This window comes from Nanorana parkeri, unplaced genomic scaffold (genome assembly GCF_000935625.1).
Source record: "Nanorana parkeri isolate BGI_ZX_2015 unplaced genomic scaffold, ASM93562v1 scaffold317, whole genome shotgun sequence".
Classification (NCBI taxonomy): Eukaryota; Metazoa; Chordata; class Amphibia; order Anura; family Dicroglossidae; genus Nanorana; species Nanorana parkeri.
In genome coordinates this window covers 1,090,092-1,111,187 of record NW_017306585.1, presented here as the reverse complement: position 1 = coordinate 1,111,187, position 21,096 = coordinate 1,090,092, and the positions used below count along the sequence as shown (strand labels likewise).

At 38.9% G+C, this 21,096-nt stretch overlaps 1 protein-coding gene across 1 annotated transcript in view; it reads right to left on the bottom strand.

Moving 5' to 3' along the window:
- The window catches only part of IKZF1 (IKAROS family zinc finger 1), a 133,952-nt gene that overhangs the window by 71,469 nt on the left and 41,387 nt on the right, over positions 1 to 21,096 (bottom strand). Inside the window, exon 3 of the mRNA XM_018558053.1 lies at positions 12,847 to 12,969. Coding sequence (XP_018413555.1) covers positions 12,847 to 12,969 — 123 coding nt within the window. The remainder of the gene's footprint in view (positions 1 to 12,846; positions 12,970 to 21,096) is intronic.

Sequence of the window (21,096 nt, the reverse complement as noted above, 5' to 3'; positions counted from 1 at the left end):
CGTATATGTGAATAGAGCCTTAAAAATGTTGTACTGTGATATTTTCCTTGTCATCTTTGCATTAATGTTATTGGACCGGCAGAAAATATACTGTATAGACAAACTGGGACATACAACAGACTTAATCGAAAGATGGTGGCAATCCTGCAGTTGATATGGAAATAATGTTTTCTTTACAAGCATTTCAAATGTTTGTGTGTACAATAGAGTTATCTGTAAACATGTATGTGCATCTGTTGGCAAGGTTGGCAATGCAAGGTTTTTAGGATTACATCTACTATAAATATAAGTGCAGTTACACCATTAACTGTGCTTCCCACCCCACAGTTTACTTAAGCTGGCCATACTTGCTGAATCAGCTGAAATTTGAGCTGTGGATGACCTTGTCAGCACCACCAGGCTCCACAAAAGTCGTGTGAAAAATTGTTGGCTGAACAGTGACTGCATCCAACCAGAGGCAGTCACTAGATGGCCTAATACAATAGCCAGCAGGGGAGATTACTTAACCTACTTTGTTTAGAGTGAATGGGGGAATCAACTGATGTCTCACATTCAGCTTGCGTGTTAACACCTGAAATGTGATGGTCCAAAAAGAAAAAGGAATTATGTGATGATGGCAGATGTGATGATGAACACACGTATAATCTCCTAAAACTAGATTATTTAACATATTAATCATATTTTAGATTCATAGTTTCCTGAAAAGTCACAGAGGTATTTGTTAGGTGTCTTGTGAACTATGCCTCGGGTTCAGATGTGATTTACCTTTACACAAATACATTCAGAAGAACTACCACAGAAAACACTCATCATAGGTCTTATGAGGGCTTGCCCAGAGCAATCAATCAGACCCCAACTATTGTTTCTACCTGGGCCTAGAAAGAAAAGATGAAATTTGGCTCCCAAAGACTCTTCTTCCTGATACGTTCATATACGAGTTCCTAAACAAAAGTGATCCAATTCAAAATCCGATTTTGCTGAAGTGACATTTACACTTTAAAAATATATACTACAATTTACAGGATTACATTACAGGATCATGTTTTAACAACACTGCAGAAGGAAACCGAGGAACCGGTTAGTATGAAATTGCAGGTGTTAAGATCACTGAAAATTATGGGACAGTGAAGACAAGCATCTAAAACTACAGCTGGCGTATGCATATTGGCCAAAAAAAAATTTCAGAAAGTCTGCAGCAATATGTTTTGTTACAAATACACAAATGGTAACAGTATGGTAGTGTAAATCGACCAAAATCTCAAACACAATACTTGGTGTTAGGTTAATCTTGTGGGTAAAACTTAGGTGCATTTGTCTGATACTGCTTTTACCAAATCACCAACATTATTAGAGTAGAACATTTATTAGAATACCAGATTGTCAGGGAGGACTTTGTTATACAAGTGTGCTCAAATAATCTGCAAATGGGATTTTAGTATATCAAGGAGTTTATTAACAGGAGTGCTATCTAACGGAAGCAGGTTACATTGTCAAAGAGGAATTATTAGATAAATAACCATAGAAACATAGAAGAGTGATGGCAGAAAAAGACCAAGTGGTCCATTGACTCTGATTTTTGATTTTCACCTTATTATCTATCGATCTATATTTGTCCCAAGAATGTTCGAATTAACTTACTGCTGAATCACAACCTCTGCTGAAAGTCTGCTCCAAGCATCAACTACTCTTTTTGGAAAAATAATACTTTCTAAAGTAACTTTCCTCCTGCTAGTTTGAGGTCATGCCCTTATGTTCCCAATGAACCCCATTTACTAAATCTATCCTTTAGCCAACTATGTATCCACTGAACCACCCAAGGGTTATGTCATAGCTTGTACAACTTTTTTTTAGGAAATCATTAAGGAACTGTATAAAATGCTTTGCTGAAATCAAGATACCATATGTCCACATCCCCACTCTCGTCCAAAACGTTTCTTATAAAGTAAAAAATAATAATTCTGTTCAGTCTTACATGATCTGTCCTCAGTAAAGCCATACTGTCTCGGTCCAGCAAGTTCTGAATATAACTGTATATAGACTTTTTCCAAGATACATTTAGCATGTGCACAGGAAATAAACAATTTGCTGTGACTCGTTTCTAGGTTTTTAATACGACAAATGTATCATAGATATAGGACCCTGTTTTCCTAAATTACGCATTTTTCTTCTGAGTGGACTACTTCTGTGTCAGTGATAGATAGATTACTCTAGATAAACCTCCAGTTAAAGAGTTTATCAGCAGAGAAGAGATGCACCCAGGAGATAATGATGACTTCCCCTAACAGTTGATTTGATCAGAAGGCGCTGCTGCATCCGTCCTGAAAACTCAAATACCTCAACTTCCAGCTCACTAATGAAGAAACACTGTTCTTTCCTTTAACATCTATTTTACTAACTGGCACAAAAACATAAATGCTTATCTTCCCAAACTGTTATATCGTTTCCAAAATAATATTAATTAGGGGCTAAAAACCGGCAACTTTTTTTAAACATTAAAATCAAGTCTGCCTTTGAAAACTGTGTTTTAAACAGTTAGTATGTGGTCTTTTGAAATAAAAATGTGATATTGCTGACCCACAGATTGACCAGAAGATATAAAACAATTAACCAGACTTTGAGTGCACAAAACACTTCCTGATCAAATTAATAAAGGTCATATGATATTTTAGCTTATTAGTAGGAGAATGCATAGCAATTCACTCACAATTGGGAATATTTAAACTAGCCCAGTCTCTCGGTAATTACCAAGCCCTGGTGCCTTTCCCAGTCACGTAATGGATGCAGAAAAACTGGTGGGTTAGATTTAGCAGCTAGAGATTCCCAACAACATTTAGAAAATTCACATATTCCCCTTTGTTATCTGCTTCAACAACATTTTGTATCTATCGAGAAATATAATACTGTATTTGGCCCTGACTAATATTGTGTTACCAGAAATTTAAGAAATTGTCAGGCTGACTTAAGTATACCTGTTTTCAATCTAAACATTTAAAAGCATTTACAACTCATTAATTTAGAGATAACACCCATTGATGGCCCTATTGCTCTCACACCAACATGTGCAGCAATACCTAACATGAGTAGCGCAATCGTCCATATTGTACCCAATGTGCTTGTTTGCTTTTGTATGTGCGTGTATTTTAACCCCTTCGTGACGGGAGACGTACACTGTACGTCCAGCCACAAAGGGACCAAATGACTCGTCACGTACACTGTACGTGACGAGTTATTTGCTGCACTAGAAGGCTGCTAACCGCTGAGAATCAGCGGTTACCTTTCAGTAATAGATGTTTAACTATCTAGAGATCCATTACTGAAAGGGTTAACCTTTTTCAGACACCCGATACCTTAATATCGGGTGTCTGAGAGTCACAGCAGAGCAGACACACATGTCGGCTTTTGCCGGCATTCTGACAGCTCGTATAGATCGAGAGATATCTCTCTCAAGCTATACTGGCTTTTTTTTTTTTTTTCTTTTGACTTTCAAGAATAGATACAAAATGTTATGTATTAGACACATAATGTATCTATTCTTGAAAGTAGAATGTTTAAGTTTTCTGAAACATTCACTGACAGCTGAATCCTGAACTGCTGCAGGATCAGTGTCACTAACTTATTATCGGCTGTTCTGAAGTTTGAAGCAGCCTGATAATAAAAAAAATGTATTAATTTATCAAGCAGTAATAGTGAGATTAATTCACAATGACTGCCTGATATAATTAAATAAATAAAATTTGTCAGTATAAAAAAAGTGAAAAGTGTAAATAAATAAAAAAAAATAGTGAAAAGTGTAAAAAAATTAAAAATAAGGGACAAATAAATGAATGTATGTATTGCATTTTTTTTTTACTGTGCTGGTTTTGTTAAAAAAAAATACTACAAATCAAAACTGGGAAAAAAAGTTTTTTTTTACGTTTTTTCCTCTTTTTTTAATTTGTATTTGTCCTAAGTGAGGCGTTAGACACACATATGTGATATAAATATATAGCCCTATCTGTCCTCTAAAAAACAATATATAATATGTGTGGGTGCACTTTGTAAGAAAGTATATTACTGACGTGGAAGAATCACACAGCAAAAATGTCAAAAGTGTGTCAGTCATTTACGAACAGAAACCAAAAACAAGCTCAGTCATGAAGGGGTTAAACATTTTTAATTGAAACTTTTTTTAGGTTTTTACATTTATTTTATTAAACATAACAATTTTTTAACTAAACTTTATTTATATCACAAGAGGGCTGATAAGCCCCCTATGTGATAGCATAGTGCAGGTGACAGGTAATCTTTATGCATACATCAGGGGTCTATTAGGCCCCTAATGTCACCTCTGCACTGTGTTGACTGTGCTTGATAAGCTTTCTCCCCTGGCCATAGTGACTAGGGTTTGACAACTCTTAACCCAGAAGTTATTAGGTACAAACAGTCAGTGCTGAAAATAAAGAATCCAATCTTGTTGCAGGGATACTTTGGAACAAGTCTTTCCAGATAAGTGTTCTCTTGTTTTTGTGATTGTAATACACAGAATACATGGGTTTGATGCTTTCTAGTACACAGTATCCATGGTTTGCTGCTTCTTCCAGACTGGGAATCTTTATCAATAACAGAAAGCACACAAACATTCTCCTGACACTTTCATAAAACTTTTATTAAAAATAGTAGAGACTAGTAATCACAAACATTCTTTACAACATCCAGGAGACCTGCTCAATCCTTACTGCAAGGAAGAATCCCTGTAGTAGATCCTGTTAGACAGCATGCAGCTATTGTCTCTACTGTGCATTACCACTGACCAGTTTCAAGGATGGACCCTCTTCATCAGTTTGTTTGCTTACACACTTACCAGTTCTTTAAATAGTCAATCCCTTGCTGCCTTCAATCATTGATTCAAAAATTACCTGTGGGCATAGTTACAGCTCTATACAGTATGTCAGCTGAGAGCATGCTAGGGGAATTCTAAGAGAATGCACCTTCCATAGTTAACAAGGGTAGGTAACGTTATTGAGTGAGTGAATACCTGAAGTCTATTTATTATATACATAGTGAAGTTACATTGTGACTGGTTGGAAAAAGAACAATCACCCCAGCCCATAAAACAACCCAAGACTGTCAAATGACAGCTACACCTGTCCAGCCAGCAAAACACAATACCAAGTGCAGTCCTTCTGAATCTATCCCTCTGCTAAGCACATGCCGGTATAGATCAAGCTCATTTCCACAACGGTGTAACTGAGAGCACTCCTTGAGCACAGAATCCATACTTCTCCTCCTCATACCAATGGCCATAGTGAATGGGGGATGTGAGAAATCTGTTCCCTGTTCACAGTGTAGCATTCGCAAACTAAAAATTCATACACCCGACAATATACAAGTAATTATGAACATCATAATCATATTGTTGTCCATTATTGGCAGATATAATTTCATGATATCATTATTCCATATTTACATTATAAGATTAAAAAATAAATAAAAACAATTTAATAGTATAATAAATAATATATGAATATTACTATTAAAATAGATCTCTAACTATTAATACATCAATTTCTTAATAGAAACACCTTATGTTCATGTATAAAACAGATTGCCTACCTACTATAATAGCTATTACTCATACCCATAATTTTAATTGAAGCATGACACATGTGGTTATATCCACAAATACTAAAAATATATTTCAGTGGCCTGCTCTAAAGGCATGGCCCATAGGTGGGGCCCTTATATATATATCCAAACTCTATAAGAATGTACCTAGTATGTATAATAATTATTATCAAAACTGCCTAAAAAAATGTTTCCATCTATAAAATAAATACAGATGTAAACATCTGGCTAACAGTCTACACAATCGGATGCAACCCTTTACAATATTTACCTAAATGCAGTGTGGGAGAAAAAATATGAACACTGTTATGTGGTATCACAAAACTGAGTGTATCTCTCCACACAGCTCCTTATTGAGCCCCAGTGGAACCAAACAGTGTAAACTGTTGATCCAATGGGTTTCCCATTGGTACACCATTTTGGCAACCCACATCGGCATATTCTTTTATGGCTTCAAATTATAGTCCACATGGGCAGATAATCCTATACACTATGAACTGTGTCTCACAGTTAAATTGTTTGAAAGTATTACCAGGCCTTATAAATTGGCATGCCCCACCATTCTTCACTCCATACCTGTGACTACCCATTTGGTCCAAAAAGGAAAGAAATTTGAAACCAGACCCACTTTTAAATAAATGTCTTCCTAAGAAACCCACAGTTATCTGCAGTATAGGAAATCATGGGACTTGAGGATCCTGATAACCCCCAGTAGAGGGAATCTAGAGAGAAATCAAAGGCCTTCTCTCTAGAAACAACTCCAGATCAAGGAAAAAAAAGCTTGTGGAAACATGTAAATGAGATAGATAATCAAAAGCTGTATTAAGTTCCATAACACTTCTTGCTCCGCTGATGTGATAATAAATTTCAGCATTGAGATGTTAGAACCCCTGTCTGTTATGTATTGCTGTCTATGTCCCATTAGGGAGATTTACTCTCTCTATTTGTAACTGTAATTTGAGAATGAAAGTGATGTAAAATCCAAAATTTTAAGTTGTGGCTAGAAAAGGAATAGAGTAAATCTTCCAATGGGGACACCTGTTCCAGTAACAACTATTTATAGTGGCCTACCCTCCCTTTTCACTTCATGTTGTGTCTAACAGTCAGAAAGTAGAGGGAAATCTCCCAATAGGACACAAATAGTGAAAGACCAGAAAGGTTTTTTTAACCATTAACCATTACCTTCGGCTCTATCCAAAACTGTGGCAGCAGGTTTTCAATTGTTTATAGGCTGTAACACTTAGAAGCGCTGTCCTACTTTGCCAGGGTATCTATTATGCAAGTATTGTTTTTATCTAGGGGGCAGCAGTAATTTAATATTGGCAACATAATGTGACCAGCAGCCTCACTAACTAATAGTGTGATTCGGGCAAAGGGGAAGGCCAAAGCAACAACTTACCAGCTGAAGCTGGCATTTGCATGAAAGAGCACACTTAGGGGTCTATTCACTAAGCAGCCAAAGTATGTAGCATCACTTCACTTCACTTCAGCGTTCGGCTCACTTCACTTCAGGTCGGTCTTTCACTCGGCTGCCTACGGCAGCTTAGTGAGTAGACCCCATAGTTTCAAGGCTCCTGAAGTGTCCTGCAAGCTACCTCACAGTACCTGCAGGAGCTCAATTTTGGCCTCATCTGACGGCAGCACTTTCTCCCAATCCTTCTCTGAATCATTTAGATGTTCACTGGCAGACTTCAGATGGGCCTGTACATGTGCCTTCTTGAGGAGGTGGACCTTGCGGGAGCTGCAGGATCTCAATGTGTTACCAATTGTTTGTTTGGTGACTGTGGTCCCAGCTGCCTTGAGATCCTACTCAAGCTCCTCCCATGTAGTTCTGGGCTGATCCCTCACTTTTCTCATGATCATCCTTACCCCATGAGGCGAAATCTTGCATGAAGCTCCAGACTGAGGGTGATTGATGGTTATTTGCCTTTCATTTGCGAATAATCGCTCCAACAGTTGTTTCCTTCTCACCAAGCTTCTTGCTGATAGTCTTGTAGCCCATTCCAGCCTTGTGCAGGTCTACAATCTTTTCCCTTAAGTCCCTTGACAGCTCTTTGGTCTTGCCCATGGTGGTTAGGTTTGAATGGAAGAAAGAGATTCTGTGGACAGGTGTCTTTTATATACATAACGAGTTATTGTTAGGAGCACCTTATTAAATTGACAGGACTAATTTGTGTATCACATAGCCAGTCTGTGGGTGCCAGAATTATTGTAGGTTGGTACGGAATCAAATACTTATTTTACTCGCTGAACTGCAACTCAATTTATAACATTTGCTTTTATCTGGATTTTTGGTTGATATTCTGTCTCTATCATTTAAAATACACCTATGATAAACATTATAGACCTTTCATTGCTTTGTAAGTGGACAAACTTACAAAATCTGTGGAGGACCAAATAATTATTTCCCCCACTGCATATATATACAGTATGTATATCTATAGATATATCTATAGATATATCTATAGATATATCTGTAGATATATCTATATATATAAAACATTTTATTTTTTTACATATTTTCCTAATGTATTAAGGTCAAGAGTAGAAGATGTAGATGTAAAAAAAATCTGCTGTAAAAAGCCTATGGTTTGCACAGCTCCATATTATATTACTATAATTTATACACAATATTGAATAACTCAGCCCTTATCAGACAGCTTTGTCTGCAGATTCCTTTAGACAAAACCACCAATGCGGTTGCTACTGTTGTCTCTTTTGATAACCAATAATGCTTTGGAAACTCATTGTCTTATTAAATGGTTATTTTAAAACAAGGATTGTATAAAAAGCCAGATACTCAAAACAAAAATAATTCCTGAAAAACATTTTAATTTCCTTTCAAGTAATAAACAGTCAGTGCTTCACTTTGCCTTTCCAAAAACAAACAAACAAACAAACAAACAAACAAACACTGCATTCAACACTATTTGATATTAGTATGGTACTAATGAGGGCAACCCTCCTTTTGATACAGGAACACTAAATCAGAACTCCAGCCAAAAATAAGATAAAAAACCCCTTTTGCTGTAATGTTCACCTTCAACCTAGATATTTACCCTGGAGTACTTTTTTCTGGCACTAGATATCCTCAGTCTGATGGCCAACATCAGACTGTGACTAGACAGTGAAAAGAAAAGCAGCACAGTGATGAGCTCATCTCCCTGTAACTCTGCTTTCTCTTCCTCCAGCACATAAGATGATTGGCTCCTTGTACTGATACTTGCACTCACACTCCAACCTTGCAGTTCAGGACCTGCAGGAGGCTGACAAGGGTTAAGGGTTGCAAGGGTTAAGTGCTCGTTTTTGTCTAGGGATACAAAAAAGTTATACCCACCTAAACCTTGCTGCCGGCTGGCTGTTAGACCGATCATTGCAATCTCGCTTCCCCTCCACTCCAGCGGTCTAAGGTCCTGTGAGTCATCACGTCCTATACACTGTATGCCAAGGGACATTCCATCGCTGGAGCAGAGGAGGAGACAGGCTGCATGGACCGTCTAACAGCCTGCTGGCTGTGTGGTTCAGGTTAGTATAACTTTTTATTTTCAACACTATACAAAAACGAGCACTTAGCCATTGCAGTGCGGGGATAGTCCCACTGCAAGGGTTAGGAATAATTCTGGCTGGAGTTTTATTTTCTATTAGACTGCCCACTGATTCTGCCCTCTTTACCAACTCAGAATCCCATTGACATTAGGTACGGCAATGAAGTATATGGATAGGACAGATTGAATTAAAGTAAAAAATTATGTATGTGTGGTTTTGATATATTGTCAGCATAATATGTTGATTTATGGTGATAATTCCACTGTAAGTATATTTTGACAGTGAATAGTGGTTATACGCTGTGTTGTAGTTTCCAGAAGAGAAAGCACATTAGCTTCTCACTTGGCGTTGTATTACAAAATGTCGAAAATTGCATTCTTTAACAGGGAGTCTGATATTGTTTAATGCATTTATAGAAAAAAACATCTATTCTACTGAAGACACAACTGAGAAATAAAGATGCTTGATTTAAAATATAGAAAGCATTCTTCCACTTAAGAGGTGAAGCATAAAGCCGGCATAATTTAGAGGTGCTGATTCCTCAATGTCACATCACGGAAAGGCTGACCTACCAGGAACACTAAATGAAAAACAAACAAGAAAAAAGCAGCACATGGAAAACCTTGTTGACTGCACAAGTCAATATGTTCAGATGTATGGTGAAGCGAAGAGCGGAACACTAGCAAATTTCATGCTCGAGAAGAGGAATAGCTTCCCTTTCCGACTAACTTTCCAAACTACCATAAATACAACTGCTATTTTAATGCAAAATGCAATGGTTCTCTTCTGAGATGAAAGAAATGTCAAATCTGAATATTAAAGACACTTTAAACCAAAGCTCCATTACCTTTGTAGACCCCTAAACCACATTTAGCTGTGTAGTGGTAATTCACAAATAATGTTTTTTAAAAGGTGGCAGCATATAGCAAGCTTTATGTGCATCTTAGCACTGTATTTGCACTTGTGAATAAATTGGAGCAATGTCACACTGGCACCCCAGTAAATCTCTATGCAGGGGCTGCACATTGTACATTCCAACTGTAAAAAGAGACTTTAGTCACTTTTTAAATATTATGTCTATTTCGTTACTACTCAACATCAATCTAAAGTGTTTCTGTTGATCTCCCAAAGAAATTGTGTGAATTAAAAATAAAGGCCTTTTAACCCAACCATTTCATACAATGGGTGCCATCAGACACAGAATAATAAATAATGTAGTGTTGCACCACTATCAGTTGCATGGCACAGCTCTTCAACAACCTCCTGCCTGATGTAGTCAAGCAGTCTCGTACCAGGAAAATGCCAGGAAAGTTTTGATGCACTGTCATCAGACGCAGCATTGCACATTTTTAAAAAGAGCCGTTGGTCACTTCTTAGAAGTACACCACTTTTAAAAGCAAATGCTACCAACGGATTTGCTAATTTTTTGGAACATCGTGGCAAAGCTGTTCAAGTCAATGGAAAATGTTTAAAAAATATTTTGTAGATACATAACACCTTTTTAAAGTTCCTGATGAATGTTGAATTCTATTAATATTGCACCAAGTTGCACAAGCTTCACTCACTACTTTTTCTCAAATTTGATGTGGAACAAATGGATCACATGAAAGTTTAGGACTGATGTGAGATGCAGGTGGCAGATGAGTCAATCTGGTATTTCAGTTGAGATCATGTGGCATAACAAACTTGTATGGCTGAAAGATGATACATCTTTGAACTAAAACTATGAAACAATAACGCTCCGCTGCTTATTCACTTAGCTATAGGTAACAAATGCAGAGCTTCACCCTTGCACAACAAGGGAAATTCTTAATGTATAAAGTGCATTTATTCAGATGTTTCCCAGTCATTCAAAGCATGCTTGCTACTGTACTATATGAATGTGTCATGTTATAACTACTAGCTAGTAGTTACACCTACATCAGTATTAGTCAGAATATACTTTTCACTCCTTGCTAAATTTTGCCAAACTGTAGAAAAACCACCTACATTTGGGTGGCATATCCCTATATGTTTATCTACAAGGACCACTGAGGTCATGCATGAACGGGATATCCTAAAATATTGAATGTGAAAATGGCTCAATGTAGCTTAATGTGTAAAAAAGTACCTTATTCTCAATCAGTTGCCTTGAAACTTTGCACGACCTAAGCTTTCAACTTCCCAAACCTATCAAAGAAGTCTTATGGATATTGGTTTGCCACAAGGCAAATGATTGACATTAAGCTTGTTTTTTGGGAAGCTTAAATGTGGCTTAACTTGCAAACAAGAACTTAGGTTGGGAACAATAGCTAGTTTGCTATTGGCTATTGCAAATTGAAACAGCCAATAGGAATCTAGCATTCCTATGGCCAAAATGTATTTTTATTTTTTTCTATAAAAAAACGAAAAAGCAGTGTTTCTCTTCTTGGCGGCCGGGAGCGGGAGACTCCCGGAGCGCCCAGGAGAGTGTTTTTCTTTTCTTTTTTTTGGACGGCAGCAGAACCACCGGACAACAGAAAACAGTTGGGCAGAGCTAGCTGTCACTGCTAGCTCCGCACAATCGTTTTCTATTTATTTTTTTCTACTTTTTTAACTCTTTTTCTGTTCTGCTCTGTAGACTCCCGGAGCGCCCAGGAGAGTGTTTTTCTTTTCTTTTTTTTGGACGGCAGCAGAACCACCGGACAACAGAAAACAGTTGGGCAGAGCTAGCTGTCACTGCTAGCTCCGCACAATCGTTTTCTATTTATTTTTTTCTACTTTTTTAACTATTTTTCTGTTCTGCTCGGTCCCTCTGAGGGACCGAGCAGGACAGCCTAGCCGAATGCTGCTCAGCGGCATTCGGCTATTCACTTACTGCTGTTCGGCATCTATAAGAATAGACCGAACAGCAGCGAGTAGCCTGCCGTAGGTTCGGCTTAGCCTCCTTCTGCACTTCGGATCGGCCAAAAATGCTCTGCATGTTCGGCCGACCCGAATCCACCCGATGTACGGCTGATTTCAGCCGATATACGGCTGAAATCAGCAATACCAGCCTGAAGTGAATAGCCGAACAGCGTTGGGCTCACTTCGCTTTAGGCCGGTCATTCATTTGGCTGCCTACGGCAGCTTAGTGAATAGACCCCTTAGATGTTAATCAATTTCCCCGAAACTTCACACAATACAAGACTCTATCTATGCAAACATATTCTGAAAATGTCAGGTTGTTTGTTAACAATTTATTTTACATTTAAGAGGTTATTCACTAAGCTGCCGAAGGATGTAGCTTAAAATTCGGATAATCCTTCAGCTTGCTTCGGTAGCAGAAACCCTTCGGTTCAGCCGAATCAATGGGCTGCTGTAGACACTATTCACAATAGCTTGTACAGCAGCCGAAAGCAGCTGAAGTAAACAGCAGAGCTGAACATGCTTTGGTTCAGCACAGGTAAACACACAGCCGGAACAGGGAGAACGGTCCGCCGAAGCGGAACAAATCTCCTGCAAGTTGTACAAAAATAGAATGAATAATAATAATAATAATCCCCCCTAAAATACCATACCAGACCCTTAATCCGAGCAGTCGCCTTAATCCTTGAAATGCAAGGAGTACTGAGGCAGAAAGGGAAGGGTTCCAATGTGCCTTAGTCTTAAAACTGAAAATGGATTTCAGTGTAACCCTGGTTGTTCCTCTCTGATTCGCCTAATAAGGCTGAATTAAAGTAACTTAAACAATCTTACCGAGTAATTTCTCACTCTTCGCATTTTGTTGTGATCCTGCATTGGTGGAGAGATCTTCAGGCATAGGCATGGGTTCATCCGTGTCATCCAAGCTATCACTTAAGGTAGGACTTGGGGGATTTCCTGTTAAGCAAGAAGTCAAATTATAAAATTTCAAAATGTATTGTTTATTTGATAACCAGGAACATTGACGGTTATTGTCGGTATACATTTCTACCATGGAAGTCAACCGCAAAAAAAAACAACAACTAAAAAGTAGGGTAATGTGTTTCTGCCATTTGTAGAAAATACCTTGCTATGTATTAATGATTCCTTTCATTATACCCTTATAGAGACATGAAGAAAACTTGACTACCATGGAGATACAGTATTTGTTAATACTGGTATGAACTGGTTGCTGGGAACAAGTATGTCTTCCGTAATGATGTTTAAGTAATGTGCTTTTATGTATGAATTATGTATGGTGAAAAACAGACATTCATCAAACTGCATCCACACATAATGTGTGCTAATTTATCTCCAAAACAATACACAGTAAACTCTCTGTTATCCAGAATTCAACTAACCAGAACTCTCATCTAGCTGGTTTCATGTTCTACAGCTTAGTCATTGATCCATCCCCAGTCTGAATGAACAGTGAAGAGGCATCACTTCAATAATTATGGTCATCTTTCTGCTCTGTCATCAAGTCAGGACAATTGACCCTTAGGGCTTGTTTACACCATGTCTGGAGCAGATCTACAAATGCAGTGCAGTGCATTTTTAACGCGTTCCGGTGAGTTTTCTTTACTTAGCTTAAAATGGGCTTTCAGGTGCAGTCCTCCAGTGCGTTTGATGCAGACCAGAAAAAATAGTGCATGCAGCATATTTTTTACCCGCAGCGGAACCGACAGCTATGATGTGAACAAAGCCCAGAACCATAGAAATACACTGGGATGCATTTCAGGTGCTGACAAAAACTGTTCTGGTCCGGATCTGGCCCAGACATGGTTTAAGCAAGCCCTAAATGAACTTCAATTAACAGAATTTATAGATCCTAGGCATGTGGGCAACACATCAAATAAAACTCTTACAGGCCCACACAACAGAAAGAATAATATCGGATGGAGCCTGCAGCTCAAAGAGCTGTCTGAAGGACACTACACTTTAAGCTGGAATCAAATGAGGCCTGGGAAACAGTTAACTGATGCTTAAAAGCCCAAGAGGTATTTACAGACCTAGTAAAGTCCTTTTTTTTAGAGACCATCAAGAATGACAAAAGAAAGTAAATCTTTAAAATGGAATCAGTGGCTGAGAGGTAAACCCATACAGCACGATCTAGGCAATGAAGGGAAATCACCTTCAGATGTACTAGAGCCAGACAGAGAGATGGAAGAACAACGTCCTGGTTGAGGTTAAAGGCAGAAACTACTTTAGTTGAGAAAGAAGGCACTAGGCCTTAATACTACCTTATCACACACATCTTGCAGATGAACAGCAATGCAACAATGAATGCAACCTTGTATATGAGAGTGGAAATATCTCTAATAGGTACAAAAGGAGGTCTTTAATGGAATGACAAAACCAAATCATGATCCCAGGAGTCACAGAAGGTTGTACAGCCATGTAAAAGAGATACCCTATACAGAAGTCTTGGCCAAAGTATAGGATGCTAGCGGTTTGTGGAATTAAATCGCAAAGGCTGAGATTTGTCCTTTCATGGTGCTTAGGGTCACATGTTGATCAAAATCTTATGGTTGGGATCTGTCCCACAAAGTATTTCCTGGGGTGACACTTTCTCCACACCATGCAAAGTAAGCCTTCCATGTGCGATGGTAGACCTTAAAGGAGTTAGACTTCATAGCTTTTAAAAGCGCATGCATTGCTGACTCAGAGAAACCCTGGCTCTCAAGGCCTTGGCTTCAACAGACATGCAGTAAAGCTAGCATAGGCCTAGGGTCAGTAAGGGTTGTAGCTGGATTGTTTTACATCAGCTAAGTCCACTCAGCTAAGGTCTGACAGAATGTCATTACAGCTATGGCAGGTTGCTTAGCAGGGCCTGCTAGCGGAAATAAGGATTTGGGAAGGGCATCCAAATGCTTATAAGTTGGTTCTTTAAAAACTGGAGCATCCCCAATAGGTACAGTGAGTGTTTTATTGAAATGTCATATTGCCGGATCCACAGTAGGAAGAGCCCACTTTGTAAGAAAATTCTAACAGAACAGTGAAGAGTGTACCTGAAAAGTTTTATTAGTCTTGGGGCGCCGTTTTGGATCCCAGACTGGTAACAGCACTAGCAATATGGTATGGGTGTTGTGCCAGGCTGGTTGCTGTCCTAGAGGCGATGTGGTATAGAGTCCTGATCCTGGAAGAACTTTACACCACATCACCTCTAGGACAGAACTTTACACCTCATTGCCTCTAGGACCGAACTTTACACCTCATCGCCTCTAGGACAGCAACCAGCCCGGCACAACACCCTCATCGTTGAGACCACATCATAACTAACCTAACAGTGAGTTTAAAAGTCACAATAGTTTTTGTGTTTATTTGAGAAGCATCACCATCCTGTTATCACTTCATTTCCACCTTGGTCCTCTACACCACCACTCCAGAGGATGAATATGGCCCCATCACTCAACAATACCACAACACCATGATTTCCACATTGTTCCCGTGTTGAAGCTACTTGCCCTATTTCAGCTGAGTTATTGCTCTAGGTTGTGGCGCTTCAGTATCCTTTTTGTTTTCCTAGCACACATGTCGGACACCCTGGTCTGTACTTACCAGGAGATGCACTCCAGCGAACAACACCCGAATATCCCCCGAAGAGTACTCTAAACATCGGACTTGTTTTAATAACTTTTATAAGAGAGTTTCAGGGGACAATGATCCAGGTTGGTGTCAGATCCCATGGGAGAGACACTGCCGGATGCCATGGAACTGTTAGTGGATAATAAGCTTGAGCAATCTGATGCTTAGGGACTGCACTCCTTGTGCTTGGGATCCGATATGTTGTACTTTTTTAACAGGAACAACTTATAAGAACACACAAGGGGAAAACCTTGGTTTACTCACAACTAACTGCTTAAGCAAGAGGGAATTGTAGGTGGCAACAAGGGCATGCCAAGTTGTGAATCGTATGTCTCGTGCATATAGGAACAATGGTGGGAAGAAGCTACCTTATGCGAAGGAAAAAAGGGAGGAACAGAGCGGGGAGTATGCATGTGCGGCACTTAAGCTAATGATGCAGAATTTAATTTCTTTAACCCTTTCGCTGCCAAACCCTCAGGACCGCTTTACAACTCAGATGGCCACACCCTTTTTGCAATTTTTCACCTTTTTTATTTTCAACTGCAGCTTTTAGAGCTAATGAAAGACCCCCCCAAACCATATATTTTCTGAAAGCACAGGCCTTGTAGAATAAAAATATGGTGCTACTAATTTTGTAAGCCCTGCGATAATTGCCACAATGTTTATCAAATCAATAATAAACCGATAAAAATGCACAATTAAATTGATTAAAGCACAATAAAAGCGGTATCAGTGCATACAAAAAATACTTTTCCAACTAAATCTAAAAGATAAATCTGTATTAAGTTAATAAATAACAAATATTTGTACATTGTAAATTGCTACTTTTTGCAAACGCTTAAAAAAAATGAACGCAAAACTGTAAATTAGCAACTTATGTTAATAATAGTTTGTGCACTGTCTTGGGGTGTGTGTTGTGATAAAATGATTGCACATAAACTGTTGCACGTTTATAATATGTGTGGGGGGGAGATATTTACCTATCCTCCGCTCTCCATCCAGAGCCACTTGGCCATCTTGGATCTGACAGCCGGGCGGCTCTCTCTCCTCACTGCCCGGCATCCTGAAGTTTGTCATGTCTAGAAGAAAATGGGTAAACGTTTCTCAAGAGAGAAAAGACATCCATCCTCCAAGGTCAGTAGCAACAAACTGGAGCATGCTGGGATTGATGGTTATACCTGGATGTCCTACAGCTTTTTTGTTTGCCAGTGTTCAAATCCTTCTGCAGGTGGCCGTATAACCCAATCATATCAGAAGAACTGAATCATGTGTCCCTTAATGTCTTTATTAATGCCAACTAAAGCCAGCTACCAGCTAAATACAAATATATTTGTAGTCAGCACAGTGGCTTAGTGGTTAGCACTTATGTCTTAGTATTGGAAGTCCCCATTTTGAATCCTAGTCAGGACACTATCTGCAAGTTTTCACGTTCTCCGTGTGGGTTTCCTCTGTGTAGTCCGGTTTCCTCCCACATGCTGGAAGGTTTATTGGCTCCAGTCTAAACTGGCCCTGTATGCATGTGAGACCTTAGATTGTGCACGCTGTGTAAATTGTGAGCACTATATACTGTAAATACCTGTAATAAATATTTTCCAAAACCCCTGCAAAGTTTTATGACCAGAAAATGACATCACTCTTTAGAGCTTTCAGCTTTGCAGTTTCCTGTTTAATCTCCATGCCTCTAGCCTGCTCACCACAATAGTGACATTCTCCCTGTGCCTACACTTATTTTATAAACTTGCCAGAACACCTAATCTTCACAAAACTAGCCGATATAGCTTCTAGTGATTGTATCCCTGTGAAGACCCTTACATATTTTTTCTGATTTCTGGAATGCAGGGGGCATGGGAAATCAATATTAAAGCATAGCTAAACTCAAACTCAAAAATGTAATATATTTAAGCTTACCACTTCTTGGTGATCCTGCCAGTAACATACTTCCTGTCCTAGGGTGGCAATGTTCACTAACTTCTGTACTCATAAGCATTGTCCCTCAAGGCTACTCTCCTGATCTGGAGTACAAACATCTTCCCTCTTTTTGTCTACATTACATGGAAAGCAGGGTTTTTAAGTCTGTTGAAGTTAGCTGGGAAAACTGATAACATTGTTTGAGATTTCAGTACAGTACACAGGAAGTTAAAGGATACTAGATGTCTATCAGGATCAACAAGTATTTTCTGTACTTACAGAAAATGTACTTACCCTAGAAAAATAAAAACTAATGCAACCACCATATCTAATCATTAGTAAGCTGAAATATATATTATTTGTGTTCTTGGGTTTAGAAATACTTTAATATATTTTATTTTACTGATGGTATTAGAAATACATTTAAAGTGTATCTAAGTCCAAAACAGTTTTTTCAAGTTTTGGATGAAGTTGGGAATGGTTAGAAAGAGGGATGTCCCAATTCCATTTTTTCAAGGCCAGGTACAAGTACAAATACTTTCCCTCAGGTACTTGCCGGTACTAATAACCGATACTTTTTTTTAAAGGGACATGTGACATTTTTTTCTAAAACAATACAGACTAAAGATTTTACCACTTTTTTTTTTCCACTTAACTTTATTGATATCAGAGAGGGGCTCTCTTTATGAGCCTGCCCTCCAATACAGAAGATACAGCACAGCAAAAGATGGGAGGGGACGGCGGGGGGGATGGACAAGCAGGCTGCCATACAAGTGATACGGGCGGATCACTTGTACAAGCAGCCCGAACCTATTTAAAAATGTAAAGTGCCCACGCTATGTATCGGGGCATTTTCATAAATACAAGTACTCATGAAAACGCCCTGTATCGGCCCCAATACCGATACTAGTATTGGTATCGGGACATCCCTAGTTAGGAACCCTGTCAGGCTTTTTTTGCTATTTATATCTGTTTGGAGAAACCTTTCACTTTCTGTTCCACAGACACAACAGGAGGTAAGAGGAAATCTCTCCAAAGTTGTCACCTGAATGGTTGTCCTCACTGGAAGATTTCCCCAATAGGTACACACAAAGCAAAAAATCTTATAAGGGATTTTAACACTCCCACACAAAAATATGTTGGCTTTAGATACAATTACTGTAAATGATTTTTGAATAAATACATATCAAGTTTAAATACATTATTTGCCTGGTGTTTTGCTTTACGTTTTCTGTTTTAGGCAAAAATGAATTACTGCTAGCATTCATGATACTTTCAAAAGCTAAATTACTTTTAAACTACACACTGATAGTGTTTCTTCTGAGAAGTGGGCTTTACAGTACAGTGGCTTAGGGGTTAGCACTTCTACCTTGCAGCATTAGAGTCTTTGCGCTTACGTGGGTTTCTTCTCACAGTCTAAAAACATGCTGGAAGGTTAATTGACCCCAGTTTGATATTCTAATGAGCGTGCCCAAGATGGCTGTCTCACATCTGCCCCAAAAGCAGATACAGTGCTTTGATTTCCCAGGGAGAAATATGCTACAGAAATATAACTCAAAGTGAAATATAACTCAGAGTGACGCTAAACGTAAGCACCTTAACTATTAACAAAAATGTAGCTTACTTGGGTATCACTCAGCAGTAGATCATCAAATCATCTCTGAATTCATGCTGACGTTGTCTTTCCGTCTGGAGGGTGGCTACTTTTGTTCCCCATGGTCCCTTTGTGTGTTTTGTAAAGTAGCCACCGCTCCAAGCTCCCTCCCAGGATGGACTACAATCTTGTGTTCAGTTTACTAACTTGTATTAAGATTGTAGTCTATCACAGGACAAGCTTGAAAAGTTGGCTACTTTACAACACACACACACACACACAAATAACCTACATATTTGTTAATAAGTAAGATTCTTCAATGCATTTTTAAGATTTAACTCCTGAGTTTAGTGTCACTTTAACTACTTTTTAGGAATTTCACACCATGCAACCAACTGGATACCTATAGATTAATAATGTGTAGGCATTTCATACACAAGGTAGAGGGGTCAATTTAAAGCTGCCCTTTCAGCTTTACATGTATATATCTCTTAGTAGTATTACATTTGCTGCATGCTTAATTGTAACTGAATGTCAAATAGGCACTGATGCAAAAAGGACTTGCACAATAGTGCTCTGAATTAGAAACATTACACTTGCACATTATAAGGGTTTAGAAGAATATGCAAAGCTTTACATCAGCATGCACATATGTGCATATCTGCATTGAGCAAATGTCCCTTTTCCTCTTTCTAATGAATGCTGGTGACAAAACATGATATTCAGTATGTTACAGTATGCTTTTAGCCTCACTATACTGAGGCTCACTGCAGGTAAAATCTGCCAGTTAAAAGAGATAACATCTCTCTGCCTTTTGGTTTCTTGGAAGAGCCGGATATTGTTCCGTTAAATATATCTCACTTTGTTTGTCTCATTTCACAACTGCAACACTTCTTACCATCAGATATTAGTTTCAGAACAAGCAGAGATGTGTGTGCTAAATGAGGTTATTGTGGGCTGTGCTATTCTATTGTCTCTTGCAAGTGCTACATTTCCCAAAAATAGCTAGACTACATACACAGGATTCTTACTGTGACTATTTACTGACAACTGCAGTTAACAGCTATAGGTGTATATATATATCTGTGTAGAGCTATATGAAGAACATACCATACCAATCGTCATATCTTCTCATGCTTGGGGAGAAGTTCCCTTTGCAGCTGAGTGCCTCTTCCTGTAGTGCTAGCTCAGGCTGTGAACCTGCACACAGACACCATGTATCCATTCCAGAAACAAGGCAGTCGGCTGCAAAACAGAAGTTCTGCCCAGCATGAGAAGAGATACGGATTTAAAAGGAAGAGCAGCAAAGAGAAGGGAAACTACCATGGATTACAGTAAGGCACACATTACAGTATTGTTTTATGTAAAAAAATCTGAGGGGTTAATTTCACTTTAATAACTGGCTCGTGCCCGCCTCACCATATGTACATGGACCGCTGGCACAAAGACCTCAATGTTACGCTTGACGAAGACACCTGGCCCCAAATATGGAAAAGCACCAAGTCATGCTCCAAAAATGCACTGACCTTTGAGGCCAACTACAAGGTGCTTCTTCGATGGTACAGAGTGTCTGCCCAGTTGGCACACTTTGTGCCAGGGGTTGTCGTGAAAGTGGTACATACTTCCACATTTGGTGGTCATGCCCGATAGTGGCCGCAATCCGGTCGAAAGGTATACAAGATCATCTCTATACTAATGAACAGAAATATTTCACCTACCCCCCAGGAAGCTCTCCTTAATGTAAGACCGGTAGATTTCACTACTCTACAATTCAAATTGATGCTACATGTTTTATCAGCGGCCAAACGCACAATAGCTAGAGCTTGGACGCAGGAATCCCTAATCCCTGAAATATAGGTGTAAATTGTGGCCTCATATACACATACACTAAAACACATTAATACACTTCTCAATGTTACCCGCCCCCCCCAGACACATAAAATAATACACTCCCC